The sequence below is a fragment of the Megascapheus bottae genome, chromosome 13, assembly GCF_031878675.1.
Source record: "Megascapheus bottae isolate mThoBot1 chromosome 13, mThoBot2.hap1, whole genome shotgun sequence".
NCBI classification, from domain to species: Eukaryota; Metazoa; Chordata; class Mammalia; order Rodentia; family Geomyidae; genus Megascapheus; species Megascapheus bottae.
This window is the reverse complement of record NC_143521.1, coordinates 6,969,465-6,990,510: the sequence shown is the minus strand read 5'-3', so window position 1 is coordinate 6,990,510 and position 21,046 is coordinate 6,969,465. Positions and strand designations below refer to the sequence as shown.

General features: G+C 37.9%; 1 protein-coding gene and 1 pseudogene across 1 annotated transcript in view; one reads left to right on the top strand and one right to left on the bottom strand.

Annotated features, from left to right (window-relative positions):
• The window catches only part of Herc6 (HECT and RLD domain containing E3 ubiquitin protein ligase family member 6), a 52,093-nt gene extending 43,602 nt beyond the window's left edge, over positions 1–8,491 (top strand). The window contains exons 18-22 of the mRNA XM_090343969.1: positions 566–626; positions 1,385–1,455; positions 4,374–4,557; positions 4,648–4,750; positions 6,952–8,491. Coding sequence (XP_090200095.1) covers positions 566–626; positions 1,385–1,455; positions 4,374–4,557; positions 4,648–4,750; positions 6,952–7,178 — 646 coding nt within the window. The 3' untranslated portion in view covers positions 7,179–8,491. The remainder of the gene's footprint in view (positions 1–565; positions 627–1,384; positions 1,456–4,373; positions 4,558–4,647; positions 4,751–6,951) is intronic.
• A 1,136-nt stretch (positions 8,492–9,627) lies between these two features.
• Positions 9,628–9,858, bottom strand: LOC150055464 (UPF0729 protein C18orf32 homolog pseudogene; annotated as a pseudogene).
• Between the last annotated feature and the right edge of the window lie 11,188 nt (positions 9,859–21,046).

Genomic DNA, 21,046 nt, shown 5'->3' with positions numbered 1-21,046 from the left:
TATGTATGTGGTACCAAGGAATCATACCTGGGTCTTCGCTCATGCTAGGCAAACACTCTATCACTAGGCCAAACTCCCGACCCCTACTGCTTTGTTTTTAAGGTGTTAGGGCCTTATGTGTGGCAAGCTAATGATTGTTGAGTTTACCCAGCCCCCAGGCTGTTTAAGACTGTCTGGTGAGGGGCCTTCCTGGAGATTGTGGAATATTTAGCATCTTGAGGGTTCAGCATCCCTGAGATGCAAGTAGTTACCCTCCCCCTTCATGGTGAAGATAAAGGTGTTTCCAGACTTTTCCATATCCCCACCAGGAGGCACAATCCTGCCTAGCTCAGAATTCCTGCTGTAGAGGAGGAAGGAAGCTCTGTATGTAATGGTCACTGGTAGTCTGGAGGGAGTAAGTAGTCCAGCTGATGAAACTGAACAGGGAAGACACCAGGAAGAATGGTGGGCGAGTGAAAGAGAGAAAATTACACTGCAGTCGACACATTTCTGTTATTCTTTCCCATGGGACTTTTGTTATGAGATCAACAAATGCAACTTTTATAAATCAAAATTTTTTTTCTAGGAATCTACAAGTAATTCTCAGTCAGAAAATGGATGATACTGATGCTATGGTTTATTTTTCTGTGAGTAATAATGAGTTTGATCATAGTTTTACTTTAATCTGTTTGTTGGGGTGGGGGGAAAGCCACTGGGAGGAAACTCAAGGATTCATGGGTACTGGGCAAGTGTGTGAAACTGAGCTACATACCTAGCCCTGTATTAAATTATTTTTAATACAGAATCTTATACATATGGGGGCCCATACTTTTGATAGACTATTTACTTTTGTACTGTAGAAAATTCCCCTCTAATTTACTTATCATTTGATAATTTATATCTGTAGATGCCCCTAAAAGATACTATAGAAGAATTATATTATAAAATTATATTATAAAAGAATTATAGGCATGACCCGGCAGTGCCTGGCTTTTATTTTATTTATTTAGTTAATTTTTGGTGGTTCGTGGGGCTTGAACTTGGCCTGGACACTGTCCCAGAGCTCTTCAGCTCAAGGCTACCTCCCTACCCTTGAGCCAGGCCCCACTTCCCATTTTCTAGAGGTTAATTAGAGATAAGAGTCTCAGGTATTTTTGTGCCTGGGCAGGTTTTGAATCTTGATCCTCAGATCTCAGCCTCCAGAGAAGCTAAGATTCCAAGTGTGAGCCATCACGCCTGGCTTGCTATCTATTTTTAAAGATGAGCAACATAAACAATTGACTCTAGTTGTTTAAAATTTTATAAGAAAAAGTAGTTATAAGCCATTATAGGAATAATATCTCATAGATTATTGATTATTCAGACTTGCTTTTATGTTTGATACCTGAAAACATTTTGGTTACAGATATACTGGGATGAAAATACTGCTGATTTAGTAACAAATGGAAAATCTATACCTGTGAACCAAACCAACAAGTAAGTTATGAGATGTACATACTCATTTTAATATACATAAGATATTTGTGATTGTAGTTTACAAAATATGTTCTTATTAGATGAGTAGTTTAGCTCCTTCTCTTTCAGAAAGATAAATAAATTATAGTGTAAAAGAAGGGGACAAAGGAATCAGAATTAAGTATTTTTCAACTGGGTGCCAGTGGCTTATATTTGTAATCCTAGCTACTTTGGAGGGTGAAACCTAAGGATTGTAGTCCAATACCAGCCCAGAAAAGAAAGCCAGTGAGACTTTTATTTCCAATTAATTATATAAAAAAAGCCAGAAGTGGAGCTATGACTCAAGTGGTAGAAAAATAGCCTTGAGGAAAAAAGCTCAAGACAGTACCCAGAACCCAAGTTCAAGTCCCAGGATCTGCACTATGTATATATGTATTTGTGTGTGTGTGTGTGTGTGTGTGTGTGTATGTATGTATGTATGTGTATGTTTCACAGACTACTTCTGTACAAGACCTTATTGCCCTATTGTGGAAACAAAAGATACAACCATGAAAAAGAAAAATGTGAAGTTTAAATTCTAGCGGAGTAGAAAGCATCTACCGAAATCATCATGTAATGTGATATTCAGGTAGGGCTGAGAACCCTGAGGAAAATTGAAGCCATCCAAGGAACTAAGATTACTAATGGGAAGCTGCAGATAGCTGATAGCAACATCTAAGAACTAAGTTTTCAGAAAGAATTGTAGTTTATTGTCAGAACTCTTGTAGCATGAAGTCAGCCTTAGAGGAAATGGATGCACCATAGAAACCGACAAATGCTACCAATGAGGTGGCTCTTCTTCTCTCCTCCCTCCTCCCCCACCTCCCCCTCCTCCTTCTTCTCCTCCTCTTCTTTCTTTCTTTCTTTCTTTCTTTCTTTCTTTCTTTCTTTCTTTCTCTTTCTTTTTCCTCCTCCTCCTCCTCCTCCTCCTCCTCCTCCTCCTCCTCCTCCTCCTCCTCCTCCTCCTCCTCCTCCTCCTCCTCCTCTTCTTCTTCTTCTTCTTCTTCTTCTTCTTCTTCTTCTTCTTCTTCTTCTTCTTCTTCTTCTTCTCCTTTCCCCCTTCTTCTTCCCCCTCCCCCTTCTCTCCCTCCTCCTCTTTCATTTCCTCTTCTCCTTTTCCTCTCTCTCCTCTCTTTTTACTTCCCCCTTCTTTTTCCTTTTCTCCCTCCTTCCCTCCTTCCCTTTCTCTATTCCTTCTCTCCAGCCTTTGTCTTCCCTTCCTTTCAGAAAATGGGTTGTTAAACACATGGTTAGAACAAACATGCTTCTTGTGAAAATGTCTGCAGTAACTATCAGGCTAATGTAGACTACTATTTCATTACTAGAAGGAAATACCTGATACTAGGTAGCTTAATAAAGAAAAACGGTTCAGGGAGTAGTTCTCTTTTGGTCTTCTTCACTCAGGGTTTAATCTTGGGGGTCCTTGTGATAAGTTCTGTGATTCTAACTACCCTTCAAAGACCTCATCTTTAAGCACCAGAATTAGGTAGAAGTCCCTGGGTCTTAAACTCAGGCCTGGTCACTGTCTTTGAACACTTTTGCTCAAGGCTATCACTGTGCCACAGGAGCCACAGTACCACTTCTGGCTTTTTCTGTGTATGTGGTACTGAGGAATTGAACTTAGGGCTTTGTGCATGCTAGGCAAACACTCTACCCTTAGGCTATAGTCCTGTCCCCGAACTTTACCTAAACTGTAACACTTGGCTTCAGGCAATTGGTCCCACAGTGAGATCTATATGCTATAGGGCAAATCATGCAGAAAAAACTCCCCACAGGGCCAGGAGTTTGGCCTCATGGTAGAGTGCTTGCCTGGCATGCATGAAGACCCAGGTTTGATTCCTCAGTACCACATACATAGAAAAAAGCCAAAAGTGGTGCTGAGGCTCAAGTGGTAGAGCTCTAGCCTTGAGAAAGCCCAAAGACAGTGCTCAGGCCCTGAGTGCAAGCCCAGGACTGGCAATAAATAAATAAATAAATAAATAAATAAATAAATAAATCCCCACAAAGTGACCAATGTTGGGAGAGGGGAGATTGAGAGAGACAGAATGACCAACCCCCAAAGCATCATAGCCAGATCAAAGTCTGACAACTAACAGAGAGGGAAAACAGGTAAACAGGAAATACAATGTTCACTTAAAAATAATATTTTGAGATTAAAATGAAGAAATGGACGGGAATATCATTTGAAATTCCTTACTTTGTGCAATTAGTAGACACCAATAAAAATAATACATTCTATTATAATATATATGTGACAGAAATGTAAACTGAGAGCTGAAAGAAGGCACAGAGCTGCTGGGACAGATGGTGGGAGGAAGTCAAGGTCCATAATAAAGGTGAAATCTTTGGAAGATTTTAAGCAGAAGAATGACTTAGAATGGTTCAGCTTAACAATAGTGTGAAAGTATCGTGCACTTAATAGAAACTATACTCCATTTTTTTTTCTTTCAACCTTATCCTGGGCTGGCAATGTGTGCCTCTGACTGCGGTAGCTGGGCATTTGGTGACTGATAAGGAAGCAGAATAGGATGCTGCAAGCAGAAAGGACAGCATCTGATACTCTCCAATGAACAGCATCGCTAAACTATTACATTTAGTATGGTGATAACACATATTAAATGCATGTTTGACTTTTGGCATTTTAAATTTATGATGGGTTTGTTCAGATCAATGCTTTAAAAAAATCTTCTGGACTCCAGGAAGTAAACGTAGGCATACAATGCCAGTCCTTTTATTTATAGTCTGTAGCATTCCCTCTGCTAGCTGACCAGACTTTTATATCATCAGAAATAGACATTTTTTCACCAGGAGAAGTGATAAAAATAAAAAAGAGCAAAGTAGAGACTTTGTTATCCACTGGTAATGCATGTCATTGGCTTCTTTTTGTTTTTTCCCACAAGGAAAGAGTATGTTTCTAAGTATGTTGATTATATTTTCAATGACTCGATGAAGACAATTTATGAGGAATTTCATAGAGGATTTTATAAGCTCTGTGACTGGAAAACAGTTCAATTCTTCAGGCCTGAAGAATTAAAGACAGCAATCATTGGAAATACTGATTATGACTGGAAACAGTTTGAAATGGTAGGTGTGATCTCTATAGTACATCTGTCTTTTCCAAATAACTTTTGCATATTTCTCTTAAAGACTATTTTTTGTCCTCTTTCTCTCAAGAATTCAGTGTATACGTCAGGATATGACAAATCACATCCCACTATACGGTTGTTCTGGGTCGCTTTCCACAAGTTATCGTTGGCTGAAAAGAAAAAATTTCTCTGTAAGTATTACAATAGTTGATAAGTCTGCTAGGAGAATCTTAGATGTTCACTAATTATTACAAAGTAGGGAAACTATTGAGCCTGGGTTCCTTTGGGTCTGGTTTACTTCACTTAATAAGATTATTTTCCAAGTCTTTCCATTTCCTTACAAATGGGGCGATGTCATTCTTTCTGATGGTAGCATAGAATTCCATTGTGTATAAGTACCATATCTTTTTGAATGAACTCTAGGATATAAAAACAAGAGGTTTATCTTTGTGATTACTGTTCTTAATGTACTATGTAATTTCTTTTCTCTTTTTTCTCTTATGGTTAATTTCATGTAGTTACTCAATCTGACCTTTGTTATCTGGTCTATTGTATGTACATTTATTTGTTTATTTGAAATAGGGAAGGGAATGGGAGAAAACAAGATGATTGGGAGGGGGTGAGGGGAGAGAAACGGGAACAAAAACATGAAGAGGGTATCACTGTGCAAGAAGTAATGAACCTATTACCCAATGAATATAACTGTAATCTCTCTATTCATTACCCAGACAATAAAATTAAAAATTAAAAAATAGTTTATGAAGTCATTTTAAATGGTGGGTCATGTCTATTAACAATAGATTACATGTACTAATAGTAGGTCATATGTAGGGCATATTAATAGTAGGTTATAGGTACCAAGGACAGAACAAATAGAACCCAGACTCCCTGCTTCTAAGACAGCATTATATTTCTTACTTAAACTGTCTTCCATCAATAAAAATATTAGACACATTGCTATTTTATTATCTTTGCTACATTGACCAGTCTTATCTCTAGTTGATTGATTGATTGATTTGTTGATTGATTTAGTGCCAGGTACAGGGGCTTGAACTCAGAGCCTGGATGTTGTCCCTTAGCTTTTTTTGCACAAGGTTAGCACCCTACCATGTCAGCCTCTTCTCCTATTCTGGCCTTTGACTGGTCAATTGGAAATGAGAATAATAAAAACTTCCTAACTTGGCTGGTTTTGAGTTGATATCCTCAGATCTCAGCCTTTGAGTAACTAGTGTTACAAGTGTGAGCCACCAGCACCCAGTCAATCTCTCATCTTCAGTCCTTAGGTTGTGTCTAGGCAGATGCTCTATGGTTTCAGTCACACCTCTAGTCCTTTTTGTTCTGGTTATATTTTGCCTAGGCTAGCCTGTACCTTGAGCCTTCTATTTTATACTTCTCAGTGTCATAGGATGGCAGATATATGCCACCTATCCTCAAATTTTTGTTGAGATGAGGTCTTGTTAATGCTTTGCTAGCTTCTAAATGTAGCCTGTTCACTCAGACTCCCAAGTAAATGCTTGAGCCACTGCTCTGACTTTATTCAAGCAATCTTTTTTATATTTTTTATTGTAATTAATAAAAGGGTTACATGATATTTGCCAGATAGAAGGTGCATTAATTCACATACATTGATACCCTTTCACATGTCTTGGTACCCATTTCCCTCCCCTCAAGCAATCTTGAACATATAAAATTTTACCAAAGTCTCTATATTCCTAACTTTTAACTGCAAATGGGTGTTGGATTGCATGTTAGTTGGGAGTTAGGATAGTGTTGGTAAAAATTCAGAAGCTTGCAAGAAAAGGATTGATCACAATCTCTGCATAGTTTAGAAGAAAGAGTCCAATTATATTTCTGTCAAGTTGTCAACAATAGGTCAATAAAGATTGACTATGTTTTGAGGTCCATTTTCAGGGGGCAGGCATGTAGAGGTACAGTTCAGATGTTCAGCTGTGACTGTCTCTGTGATCTGATTGATAATTGCCTCTCTACTCCCTTTCTAAGTGCTCTGAGCTAAAGTTACTCCTCTTTGTTTTGTCCTGAACATTTGAAGATTCACCTGATTGCTCTTTTAGAAAACTAGCCAAAACGACCTGAGTATGACCTCAGTGAAGTCCTGCACTGACTCTCAGTCCTTCATATTTATAGTGGAACTCAATTACACTTTCTTATATTTGCTTTTGTATTTTCTTGTATATATTTTCTCTACCACTAGATTATGACTCATAAAGAACCAAAACCAAATGTCCTGATTTTGTGTATTCTACCTGGCCTCATGTATTTCTTTCTTGCCGTACAATCATATATAATCAACCTTTATGGAAAATCATTATCTTCCTTTTTATTTGAAATTTTCCTCTATGAACTATTTTAATCAAATTTTATTCTTCTCCAGTGTTTCTTACAGGAAATGACAGACTGTCTGTGAGAAATCTAAGTGTTACCAGAATAGTATTTCGCTGTCCTACAACTTTCAGTGAAAATGACTCACTGAGATCACTGACTTGTCATAATATTCTAGACCTGCCTCAATATTCTACAATGAAGAGGATGAGGAAAGCTCTTCAAGTGGCCATCAATAACTTTAGAGGTTTTGTCTCACCTGAGACAGAACCACAATAATCAACTCTTACCTTCAGATTTTGATTCTTTTTTTTTTTTTACAGATCATTTATATAAAAGAGGCTGTAGGATTTTAGTTAGGATAACTGAGGAAAATGTGATGATAACTAATAAGGTTCTGAAGTCCAGAATAAATAAAATTCTAGTGAAATAAAATGATACAAAACATTTCTATATCGCTGACTTTGCTATGAGGGTCTTTTAACTGAATGACTTCCAGAATAACTGTCATTTAAAAACAAAATAATTTAAAATTATTTTAACAATATAGAATAATTAAAATATTCAGCCTATTTAAAATGTTATTGTGCTGTTAATAAAATGTAAATCTCAAACATAATCTTGTTTCAAAATAATAAGCAAAAAATATAGTTATTTCAACCTCTGTGTGTGTGTGTGTGTTGTGTGTGTGTGTGTGTGTGTGTGTGTGTGTGTGTGTGTGTGTATTTGTGTGTGTGGGTATTGGAGTGTGATCTCAAAGCCTTGCACTTGCTTGTCAATCACGATATCACTGGAACCATACTCTTCTAGGTCCATGTATATGCATATTTTCTATTTTTGTTGTTATTGGTAGTGGTTGTAGGGCTTGAACTCTGTGTTGGGCACTGAATCTGAGCACTTCAGCTCAAGGCTAGTGCTCTACCACTTTGAGTCACAATCCCACTTCCTCTATTTTCAATTGAGGAATGTTTTAGAGTTTGATTTTAGCAAATTTTTGAATAACTTATTTGGAAAACTCAAATGTTAAAGGATTCATTAATTCTTTAACTAATTAATTAAACCCAATATTGTGTTCCAAGAGCCTTTCTGAGGCAGGATAGAATAGGCATGGATAGCATGAAAACAAAAGCAAACTAAAATCATGGGGAGGAAAAAAAAATATCGCAGAGGGACTAAGAGCCAGGTGGTATTGATAAGTACCACTCTAACAGATAACGGATAACCACTATACTTTCAACCTTGCATTAAAGTTTGTTCTGGCTAAGTACATTTTGAGGAAGAAAATTTTGTCTCAAAAACATCCAAAAGGGATGAATCTAGAGTGAATCATGTTGAGTGAGACAACTCAAGACCAAAGGAACAAAAGGCGCATGGTATCCCTAATATGTGGCTATTAGATCCAAACAATGCAAGAGCGAGGACTCAATAGTTGCATACCCAATGCTATGGACATGGTACTGGAAATATAAACACAACTATATAGACAGAAAAATGTGTGGCTCTATAGACATAATGTTTTATTACATCGATTAATATGTATCTATGACATACAAACCCTCAGCCTAATTTTGATTATGTTCTAAAATCTAAGTGTCAGTGATTGTATATAAAGATTCCCTTCTTGAATATTTGTTTGTTAAACACGTCATTTGAAAAATGACGTAAAAATCAATGTTAATAAATTATTTAAGAAAAACAAAAACAACCAAAAGAACACATCCTTGAACTAAACTAATGCTTATGGAAGGAGAAGAAATATCTTCAAAATACATTTATGTTTATTTGGACTTTTCTGTCCAAATAAACATCTTCTAAAAGAAAGAATCTGATAGAAAAAAAAGAAAGAATCTGATAGGATGTCAAACCTAAGATGGAATTAAAGAAGGTACATTAAGACTGCTGCAAACTTTGTAAGTGTAGACAGCGCACACTTCTTTTCTGAATGCTCCCTACTTAGCTAGAATACATAATAAGAATATATGCTAACAATTAGTAGACTAGACGATAAGGTTAATATGTCAGTAGAACAATATATCCCCAACTTAAAGATGCTGATATTTAATACACAAAAGCCACAGAACAGGCATCCTTGTCATAAAGACCCTTCACTTACCTTAGCCACGTCTTCACATTATTGGGTGACTGTACAATATCACAGCAACAAATTTACGAGTGTATTTGGAGGAGAGCTAAATGATTTCACTGTAGCTAACCTGAAGAGGTCTAAGGGAAGAGCCACAAGTTATGTCTCTGACAGCCACACATCAAGTTCTTGACCTGCATTTATTTCTCCACCATCTCTTTTTCTGTGAACTAATAAAATCGCCATCTCTTCTTTATGAACCACTTCAAACTTGTTTTTTTTTTTGAGGGATTTTTTTTTTTACAGCAAATGACAAATTCATTTGAACAAATGCTAAAGGCCCAAAGATTTTAAGTAGAGGGTCCACTGGCACAAAGCTCCTACTTATTCATATGATTAAAATAGGAACAAGGGAATGAGAACTAGCTTAATGGGCAAGGAACTCAGTAATGAGGTCACTAAATACAACTAAGTTCATTTTAAATATAAATACCATGTATTTCCTGATTAGTACCAGGTAAGTATCTGAACTGTCTATCCAGAATTCTAGTCGCAGAGAAAAAGGTCAGAGACAACTAAAAACAAGATGCATCATATCATCAGGTCCATTTTTCAAACAACTGAGATCCTTTGGGGAATAAGACATTAGTCTTTCTTTTTAGTAGAGATTTCTGTTAGTCCTTGTGTTGGTAATCCATTTGTGTCTGAATCCTTGCAGCCTACTGTGCCTTTATTTTTATTGGTGGCTTCTTGTATAGCTTTTTTAGGCCATATACAGCCACCAAAAGGGGAGACCAGAGGGTAAAAGTATGGTTCCAGGAATTTTTTGAAGATCCAGAGCAGAACTGGAATGACGACACAAGGAATGCACGCCATTGTTCCAGTCTTGAGCTTCAAATGTAAACCCACTTGGTGATTGTGAAACCTAGGCCAAGTCTCTTGAGGGATATTATCAAGGGCAAGTCCTGAGGGGAAAAGAGTATAAGATGACAGGTCAAAGATTTGAAATACACGTTTAGAACTGAAATGTGTGCTTTGCTAACACGAAACAGCCTTTTGGCACAGGAGACCACAAGAGGGCACAATGGCCCCATGGTGAAGCTCACTTGGTAGGAAGTTTGGGATTATGCCTGCTGAAGTAATTTTACTTTTCCTTTTACTCTTGTTTCTCTAACTTCTCTTTTAATCCTCCACGTTCTACCTTGGAGCCAGCCTGTGAGAAAATGATATGGGCCCAAGAGCTTCTGAAGACACATTAAAAGTCTTCTAATAACTCACCCAGGGTTGATCAAGCAGTTTAGGGAGCTACTATTTTCCCCACAACTAAGGAGACTCAGGAAAAGGACTGACTTTTGGGAGGTTAAACATTCAAAAGAGGTGTTTTTTTTTTCTAAGCACCCTTTGAAGGCACAATGCCCCCATTCCTGGGCTGGAAGTTCCTCTGTGTGTGAGGTTGTATGTGATCTTCATTCCCCCTCGCTGCTCCCCCACCCCTAGCTGAGGAATTCTGAGCTGCTATGAAAGGTGGCAGCCCCAGCAGGATATCGGGAGACAAGCTTTCAAGACACCTGCACATTTGTAGATGTCAGGGGAAGCTCCTCTTCTGATGTCTACGAGCTATTCTAGGCTTCAACTTCCTTGCCTACCACAGTACAGAGACCCTGCCTATTACCCCTCTCTCCAACTGTCTACATTCCCTTTTTGTGGCCTGAGGATCATTACTGAGCAGGGGCCATGTTGCCAGTCCTTCTCATAACATGCTTTGTTGCCCCTCCCTTCCTGGAAGAGCCCTCTGGTATTCTGGATAGGAGGACAGAGACAAATGGGTGGTCACACTCTAACTGTCCCGTGGGTGAATGGGCAGGCACTGGCTGATTTTTGTGGTACTGGGACATAGAGAATATGAGTTGCAGAAGGATGATATTTTAGCAGCTTTTCTTGTCTCTCCATCACCTCCCTCTTTATTTATTTGCTGATATATTTATTTTCTTGTGTATTACTGGGGTTGGAATCTTTGAAGTCAGGGCCTACAGCTTGTTATTCAAGTGCTTTACCATTTGAGCCATATTCCTAGTCCCTTTTTGGCTTATTTATTTTATTTTCTACCTTTGATCATTCTATATTTTGCTAGTACTGCATGTGTGTGTGTGTGTGTGTGTGTGTGTGTGTGTGTGTGTGTGTGTGTGTGTATGTGCATGTGCGCATGCACACGCACCAGTCCTATGAGTTGAGATCAGGGCCTGGGCACTGTCCCTGAGGTTTCTTCCTTTGGGCTAGCACTTGAGCCACAGGTCTATTTCCAGGTATTATTTATGTATTTTGTTTGGTGGCTAATGGAAAATATAAGTTTCTCAGGGATCCTGCCATGGCTGGCTTTAAACTGTAGCCTTCAGACCTCAGCCTCCTGAGTAGCTAGGATTATAGGCATGAGACACTGATGATGCATGGCTTTTTTGCCAGTTCTGGAGCTTGAACTCAGTGGCTTGTGTTATGTCTCACTTGCATACTACATTCTGCTACTTGATTCATGCTTCCAGTCTGGCTTTTTGCTGGTTAATTAATGCAAGAATGACTTGGGTTATTCCACTCAGGCTGCCTTTGAACCATATAGGATTCTCTGACTGTAGCTAGGTTTACAGGAATGAGCCATGGATACCCAGCTGGCCTTAGGGATTTTGCATTTTTGTCTTGGCTGGCCAGCACCTGTGTGTCTTGCAGCTGGAGTTAAAGACTACCATCACCATACCTAGTTGTTTATGTAGATAGGATCATAATAGTCTTTCACCCCTGACTGGCCTTAGATCTCCACTCCCTCCCAAGTAGTTGGGATTACTCCTCTGAGCCTAGAAGGCGCAGGGTGAGAATCCTACCAAAGCTACACTCCACAATCTACCAACCATTGTCACATACTCCATCATTCGTCCCCATGCATGCTGCTTTTCTCTCTGGTTTATTGTTATTTCTGGTTTAAATCCTGGTTGGGACAAGAGATCAGAGAACATCTGTTTAAATTTTGCTATATCTCTTATAGATAGAGTCGGAAAGGGAAGTGCTCCCTCTGTGTGGCTGTGGCCTTGTGTTCTGCTTTATGGTGTTGTTCACAGGGCAGAAGAACAGTTTTCCCTTGGGGTGCAGGTATTGTCTTAGTTAATTCAGCTAATTTGAGTTTTGTAAGTTACCTGAGAAAACCAAACCCTAAACTTCTTAGTTGAACCCACATATCTGCAAATGGGCAGAAACTACTTTTGATAGGAAACTTCTTAGTCTTTGGTACCATAGAAAGGAAATCAAGTCCCACTCTTTGTCTCTAGGTTTGTATTAATGCCATCATTTCCACAGTCCTGGAGAAAGTTAGCAGCAGCAGCAGTGGAGACTAAATACTCTCCATTAACCACAATGGGAAGCTAGTTTTAATAACGTGAGGTAGCAAGTAGACTCTGTATCCAGAAATCAGGTTCTTTGAATTAAATCTTTAAGAGCGGGGAGAAGGGATACATTATAAGAGTAATGTACTATAAAAATAGATTGTCATTTTGGAGAAAATATTCAGGTACCAGATATGAATTTGTGTTGTGGTAAACATTATAAACTGTTATTTCTTTATCGAATTTTTAAATTTTGGCATCCTTCCTTTCAAGGACATTTCACTTTCAACATAGCATTGTAGAAACAGGACTACTACATTTATTTGAAAGAGCAAGCTTCAACATTTAAGTGACAAATATTTATGATATTTTTACAATGTATGTATATAGTTGTGTGTACTATACTGGATACATATGGATTATATAATTGTCAATATGTGTTCCCAAACATACATATTTTGTAACATGTGCACATATACATTGAAATAAAATGCAGAACATACACTACGTGCTGGTTGCTCATGCCTGCAATCCTAACTACTCAGGAGGCTGAGATATGAGGATCACAGTTTGAAGCCAGCTTGGGGAAGAAACTATAAGACATTCATCTCCAAGAAATTGCTAAAAGGCTGGAAATGGAGCCATTCTCAGGTGGTAGAGTGTGAACCTTGGGCAGAAGAAACTGAGGGACATCACCTAGGCCCTTAGTTCGAGCCTCAGGTCCAATATCAGAGAAAAACACAAAAACATAAAAAAAGTTAACTCTTAAGCACTAAACTACAGGGAAAAATAAAAATAGCAGTCATTAAAAAAATCAAAGGCAGCGGATATGGGTACCTAATTAGAGATTTAAAGGTTTGAAAAGATCTTGTAATGGGATTTTTTTTTATTATTGGATACATAGTTTAAATTAGTTTCATTTTGTTATAAATGTAATTTAGATAACCTTTTATTGCAACACATTTAGGTCTATTAGATAATGTTTTTGTAAATTGTTACTGTATAGAGAAGGAATTTAAATAGCTTTTCCCTAGGTCTTCCTCAAGAATATACTACTGAAAAGTCGAGTGAAGAAATTATTTAATCTAAATTCATTTCTGTGTGGGGAGTGAAGGTTGTTGCATGGTATGAACAGAAGAGATAATGGTACAGTATATAGAGAAATTCTCAAATAAAAGATTAGTTTTCCATGGAAAAAGATTTGCGTCTCTGACAAAAAAATCTCATTAACAGAAGCGTGGAGAACGACATCACATCATTTGTAAGGAAATGGAAAGACTTGAAAAAATCATATTAAGTGAAGTGAGCCAGACCCAAAGGAACATAGGCTCAATGATTTCCCTCATTTGTAATAATTAGTACAAAACTTGGACCTCAGAGGATTACAATAGCTCAAAACCTAGATACATAAGACAATATAGGATGAGGCTAAATGAAAGAATCTCTAGGATATGGAAACAAGAGCTATATAATGAGTGAATGTTGTTCTTAATGTACTATGTTATTTCTCATCTCTTTTGTTGTCCCTTGGTTATTCTCATATTGTTACAGTATCTTACCTTATAATCTGATATATTGTATACACGTTTATTTGTTTATTTGAAATAGGAAAGGGAAGGGGGAAACAAGATGAGGGGAAGGCGTGAGGGGAGGGAAATGGGGACAAAAACATGAGAAGAGGTATCGATGTGTGTGAAGGAATGCTCCTTCTATCTGGCAAATCTAACTGTAACCCCTCTATTAATTAAATAAAAATATTGGGGAAAAACAGAAGCATGGATTGCAGTATACATTCTAAACTTCTCAGAGTAAACACATTTAAAACAGACAAGCAAGTCTCTCCATGTTAGCTCAAAAGTAGCAGCTATAATATTTGTATTGTTGTTGCTTGTTTATGTTTTGTTTTTGTGTCACTGCTAAGGCTTGTACACTGTCCGTTTGCTTTCTCACTCAAGGCTGGTGCTCTATAACTTTAACAACAGCTTCAATCCAGTCTTTGGTGATTAATTGAAGTTAAGAATGAGCTTTTATGCCCTGGCTGGTTTTGAACCAGTATTTCAGCCTCCCGAGTATCTAAGACCTTTCTAGGTCTTCAGAAAACCTCCAAGCCTGTCTCTGTTCACATACATGCCATGTAAAGGGAGCTTTCCACTCAACGTCCCTCCGTCCTCTGAACTCCTCTTTTGAGATTCCCCAGATACCTTTTCTCTTTACTCTTTGGGCAGGGCTATTAACCTACAAGCTTCCCAGTTGTTCTCTCTTATGTGAAAGGTGTCTGTATTCCTCTAGAGACCATTCAGTAACCTTGTTTGATATTAAAAAAAATAATAAGACGTTACAGATAGCAGGTAGTTTTTTTTATTTCAGTAAGGAAATCACCATTTTCATGGTTTGGCCATGGACATGAAATGTTTCCCTTAAAAGACATCTCCTCTGAGAAAGCAGCCCGGGGAGACCATGGAAGCTCAGTCAAATGCTGTGGATGTGGAGATGAGGGTACTGGGAACCTAATTGCTCCAAGACAGGGTCAACAAATCGGGAATATCCGCTTTTTATCTTGAGGCCTGGACGCCCAGGCCGAGTTAAAACCCCATGACCCACCAAAAAAAAGTTCCTCTCACTTTTCTCATAAGAAACTTGAAACTGAACTTGAAGCTAGGCATGGAGTGAAATATTTGACTACTACTTTTGGGTTGTTGGTGCTATGTCAATTCCCTTGGTACTCATCCATGCTCCTCCTGGTTTTAAAGCAAATGGAAAACTAGACTCCTGTACAACTTAAGGGAGATAAATGAAGTCATAGTGTCACTTCATAATCTCGAGTTGTTCTAATACCTTGGCAAATTACACTGGGTTTAATGTTCTTGATCTAAAAGGTGTATTCATTTGGATTCACATAGATATAAAAATCTCAATTACTGTTTACCTTTGAGTGGACATATTCAGACATTTTGGAAGTAATTCCTACATCTGAACAGCATCATCTCAGAGATTTGTATGTCTGTTGGGGATTCCTCTAGTCAAGAGTCTATAGACTTTAGCACTTGATTGGGAGCCTTAATACAATATGTACAAAAACGGTATATCAGTTATCGATTTTCAGCCATACACAGCTGTACTCAAATGAAATATCTTCACAAAAAGGCCCAATTCTTGAAATAAGAGGTATATATATATATATATATATATATATTAACTTCTGGAGAATGAAAGAAAAAACTCCAGGAAGAAATTGGCCCACTTCATATATATACATATATATATATAATTTATGAAGGGCTTTCTGATATATATATATATATACACACACACATATATATACATATATATATATACACATATTCATGAGGCCCCAGGATTAGACTCTGAGTCCTTATATCAGAAAGCTCTTCATAAATCAGAGGATCTCTTAACTTCTGCTCCTGCTTTGGGCATGACATATTTAGGCCTTTTATGTGACAGGGGAAGGGATAAAAATAGCTGGGAGGTTCTAACTCAAATATACATGCATCTCATCTTGTTACTTATGTCTTGCAAACAACTGGATAGTGATTTACAGAGATGGCCCAGAGCCTTCAAATAATCATAGTCACAGTGTTTTTGGTGGAAGAAACAACCAAGTAGATCCTAGGGAGTTCTTTCCAAATGCACATCAATACAGAATATACTAGAATTTGAGGCACAATCAATGGTTGACAGGAGAGAGCTGTGCTAACCCCAGACACTCCTATTAGAAGCTTCTCAGGTTATCCTGGAGAATACTTTAACTCCCAGCATTCTTTTATGTGTCTCAGATGAAGAACTAATACATTCCTGAGTGGGAACTATTGATCAGACCTATGCTATCAGACCAGTTCTAAAAGAACAGCCTTTAAATGACCCTTATGAGAATTGTTTACAGATGGAAGAAGTTGTATTAAGGAAGGAAAAAGTCTGGCAGGTTATGCAACAACCAATAAGTTGGTGCTATCACAAGCTAAGCCCTTTCTTCCCAACACTTCAGCACCAAAAGCTGAGTTAATAGTGTTTACTCCAGCATTGCAATTATGGAAAGCTTAATATTTATACTGATCCCAAGTGTGCAATTTTGGGCTTTGTATTTTCATGCAAATATTTGGAAAGAAATATACCTATTGAGTACGGAAGTCTCCTTTATAAAACATCCATCTGAATTAACTCTTATCCTTGTGAAAGGCCCCCTGAACTTTCACCTGGCTAGTATGTTCTGTCAAGGCCATCAAGGAGTGAAGACATACATAAATATATGCAGTCATATACTTCTTGGTATAACCAATCCTTTGGCAAAATTGCAAAAAAATATAACTCAAACTACATTAGCAGCTGGGCACTTGTGGCTTATCCTATAATCCTAGTGAATCAGGAGGCTGAGATATGAGAATTCTAGTTCAAATCTAGCTTGAGCAGGAAACTCTGCTCATACCTTTGATTAACCACCAAAAAGTTAGAGGTGGAGTAGTAGCTCAACAGCCTTGAGCAAAAGTTCAAGGACAGTGCCTAGAACCTAACTTTTAAGCCTAGACCAGTGGGGAAAAAAAGAAAAGAAAAAAAAAAAGAAAACACTCCCCCCATACCAACAAAACAAAACAAAAATGCTTATATTAGCTACACATTGGGAAGAGATATGTCAATCTTGGATCAGACTCTTATCTGTTTATGAAAGTTGGAACCAAAGCCTCTTCCAGTAAGCCCTCTTGAGATAATAAATGGGAGGCCTTTCATTTTCTTACCATATAAAAATAGTGGGACAAAGAGAATCTAATTTCACATGTCCATTTATGTGTTCAAGGATCTTGATCAATGTTTTCCCTTCCACCATTCTGTCTCATTATCACTTGTCTTCAAAAGTTTCCTAGTTCCTAGGATATGGAAAAAAGAGGTGTGTGATCATTGTTCTTAATGTACTATCTGATTTCTCTTTTCTTTTTTGCCCTATGGTTAATCTCATATTGTTACTGTAACTGATTTGTTACCTGGTATATAGTATATATGTTTATTTGTTTACTTGAAATAGAAAAGGGGGGCAAACAAGATGATTGGGTGGGGGTGGGGAGAGGGAAACGGGGACAAAAACATGAGAAGGGGTATCAATGTGTGAGAAGTAATGCACCTATTATCTGATGAATGTAACTATAACCCCTCTATACATTATCCTGACAACAAAAGACAAAAAAGAAAAAATGTTTCCTAGTTCCTGCCCAGGCCCTGAATTCAAGTCCTATGACTGACAAAAACCATTTGTTCAACTGTCTTAATTGTTCAAAGGGTTACACCATGAAAACCCATTCCTGAATATACCATACGTTGGTCAGCTTGTGTTTCTGTTTTCGTATATATTGTTATTTACACATAAATTATTAAATTTATCACATTAATTTTATTTTCTTTTATCCTCTTTCATTTGGAACCCAAATAATTTGAAAAACAAGTGAGCTTTATCTCTGGGGAGAATTAGAACAAGACAGAGGACAACAAATGGTATTCAAATCACATGGAGCTTTGGGAATTAATATGTTTATAAATATGCAAAGCCAAGTCCTACCTGGGTCACATTGTTAGTTTATATGAAATTGTAAACCTTGGTGGCTATTAGAAAATGATGTTGTCACTGATATATTGTATTTTAAGTGTCTTACTACATTCAATATAATTTTTCCAAATCCTGGTGACCTTTCTTCAAATCTTCTAGATGCAAAACCTTTGGAATATATGACAATTAAAGTAGGTACAAAATACTTCACCAAAATATGAAAATGCATCATCCTTGCTCCAGAGACTACAAACTCCTTTATCAAAAATAAAGCCTGGGGAGCAGGTAATGCTAAATCCCTGAATAGAAGTGACTTTACTCAGCACTTCTCGGTCCCCCTTCAGCTTTTAAATAATAGCATTTTTTCTCAGATGTCTGCCGCTAGCATTAACCTTTCATCCCTCACCCCAATCTCAGTTTTAACATTTATTTAAGACTACAGCACCTCCAGACTCCCACACCTGGCAGCTACTGGAAGATTTAGGATTCTTCTTAAAGAAATTGATGATAACTTAATAAAGATGCCTTAAATGGTTTTGTGAAGGACTCTGATTTATTGAATATCTTTCCCATTTGTCACTCTCCTCTGCTGAATTATGGTATAATTATTCCTCTAAAATGTATATGCCCTTTTTCATTTACTCAGTTGTAGGTAGCATCCTTAGTTTTATTCTGATTACATTTGAAATTGAAATACTCATCTATAGTTTATAATGTATGGACTATTGCCTTTGTTCTTATTAACCTATATTCATTTTGCTAAAACAAAACCAAATTCTTTTCCAGACTGACAAAACATTATTCATAGGCGTTAATAAGAGGAACTGCAGGTGTGTGGTCTACTATTAATTTCCAGTTTATGAAGGTTCCCACAGTAGGCTTTCCCACAAGAAGGAAGTGATCGGCAGACTCTCTAAAACTTAGTAGGTTTATCAGATCTGGAACGAGAAGTACAAAGGACAGGACTACATAACAAATTTTAAGGATGGCCTACAGTGACCATCTACCAACCACAACATAACCAACCACCTCAGCGTCTGAATGCATGACTGGGTTCCTCCACTTCTAGAGCCAATAGCCATAGGTATTAGGATAGACAATGTCAAATCTGGGATGATAATCCCTAGTGGACATTGGACATTGCTGGGACTCATGTAATTCTACCTATGACAAATACGAAAATGCTGCCAAGTAGTTAGATTGGAGAACTTCCAATTGTGAGATGTAATAACACTTCAAGCTATGGATTGATTTGGTTTTAAGACAAAACTATCTGCTGTAGAGCTACAAATCATATTAAACGGCTCTGGCTCTGGTTACCTTCAGGATGGAAAAGATGATGCACCATGAACTTTCTCTAGACCAGGAGGTAGATACCCACCCTGAAATCCTAGACAATCTTTCTGGCCCCTGACAGAGATTTTTTATTTATGTGTTTTTATTTATTTATTTCCTCCATCTATTGACATAGAAGACATATGCATATAGAGTATTTCACCAATATACCAAAGGACCCTCAGTGATGCTGTACAGGGTAATAGAACTGGTAATAAGCATGGGGTTAAGATGGAATGACTTACAAAAAAAGAGTGGCTCAGTTACACTCAGAGCAGCACAAGGCATCACAAAAAGTGAGCATTGACTTGTATGTAAGCTCATGTGAGTTTGGAGATGAGAAAGGGAATCATAGAAATGGTGAGACAAAGGACAGATGGTGAACCAATGCAGTCAGTGTCTTGTGAATCTCACAAGTGCAAGTGATTCCTGTAATCACCCCATGTAGAAGAATTCTGCTGTGTTGCCTCATACTTTGCTTGTGTAGTTTGCTTTTAGTATACAATTACTTACATAATAATTTTTCCAGTTGGCAAACACGCTATGCTTCTGGCAGCACCATGAATGATTCCTTCATGTTGTCTTTCAACTATAGAGGAGAGAAATTCTAGTCTCGTGCTCGGCAGGATGAACATTCCTTCTTGGCCTGAAGGAGTCATAAGGCCATGAACTTGCTGCAACTAAAAGGGATTAACATTTTTTTTAGAGCAGAATGAAACAGAATAGCCCAGGAGACATGAGAATAAAGGCAAGGAAAACACATCCAAGTGAAGCTAAGGACTAGGAGGTATGAACGAGTGCCACACTAATAGACCATGGGAATGTGAAGTTTGGTTAAACTTTTAGCCTTGTACTAATGATTTACTCTAGCTGAATATATCCTGGGAAAAATGCATCAAGAAAAATATCTGATAAAAAATCATTCTTGGTCAAGCAGGAGACCTTATTATAGGAGAACAAATATCTTTTAAGGATGGACTTTTGTGACCTAATAAATATGTTGTAAAAGAAGGACGTTGAAGCCAAGAGTGTGGCCTAGTGGTAGAGTGCTTAACTAACATTCATGAAGCCCTGAGTTCGATTCCTTGGTACCACATATACAGAAAAAGCTGGCAGCGGTGCTGTGGATCAAGTGGTAAAGAGCTAGCCTTGAGAAAGCCCCAAGAACAGTGCCCAGGCCCTGAGTTCAAGCACCAAAACAGGAAAGAAAAGGAAAAACAAGGAAGTTGGCAGATTGTCAGACATAAGATACAATCAGAAGAGGGCATCTAAAATAGTGAAATTTAGCACTATAAAAACAGAAATCAGGGGCCGGGAGTTTGGCCTAGTGGTTAAAGTGCTTGCCTAGCATGCGTGAAGACCCGGGTTCGATTCCTTGGTACCACATACATAGAAAAAAGCCGGAAGTGGTGCTGAGGCTCAAGTGGTAGAGCTCTAGCCTCGAGAAAGTCCAAGGACAGTGCTCAGGCCCTCAGCTCAAGCCCAGGACTGGCAAAAAACTCAAAAAACAAAAAACAAAAAAACCAGAAATCATACAAGTATTTATTTTCTGACCATTCTCTACTTGGTCAGTTAAGTAGAATATATGATTCAGGTAATTACACTGATCCTACCCAGAAGAACATTGACCCAGACAATGACATGCAGTTGAAACAATGCCAGTGGAGCCAGGATTCAATGCCTCAAGCCTGTAATCCTAGCTACTCAAGAGGCTGAGATCTGAGGATCACAGTTTGAAGTCAGTTCAGGGAAGAAATTGGAGATTTGTAACCAGCAGAAGTTAAAAACCTTATTACACTTAATTAGTATAAAAAGC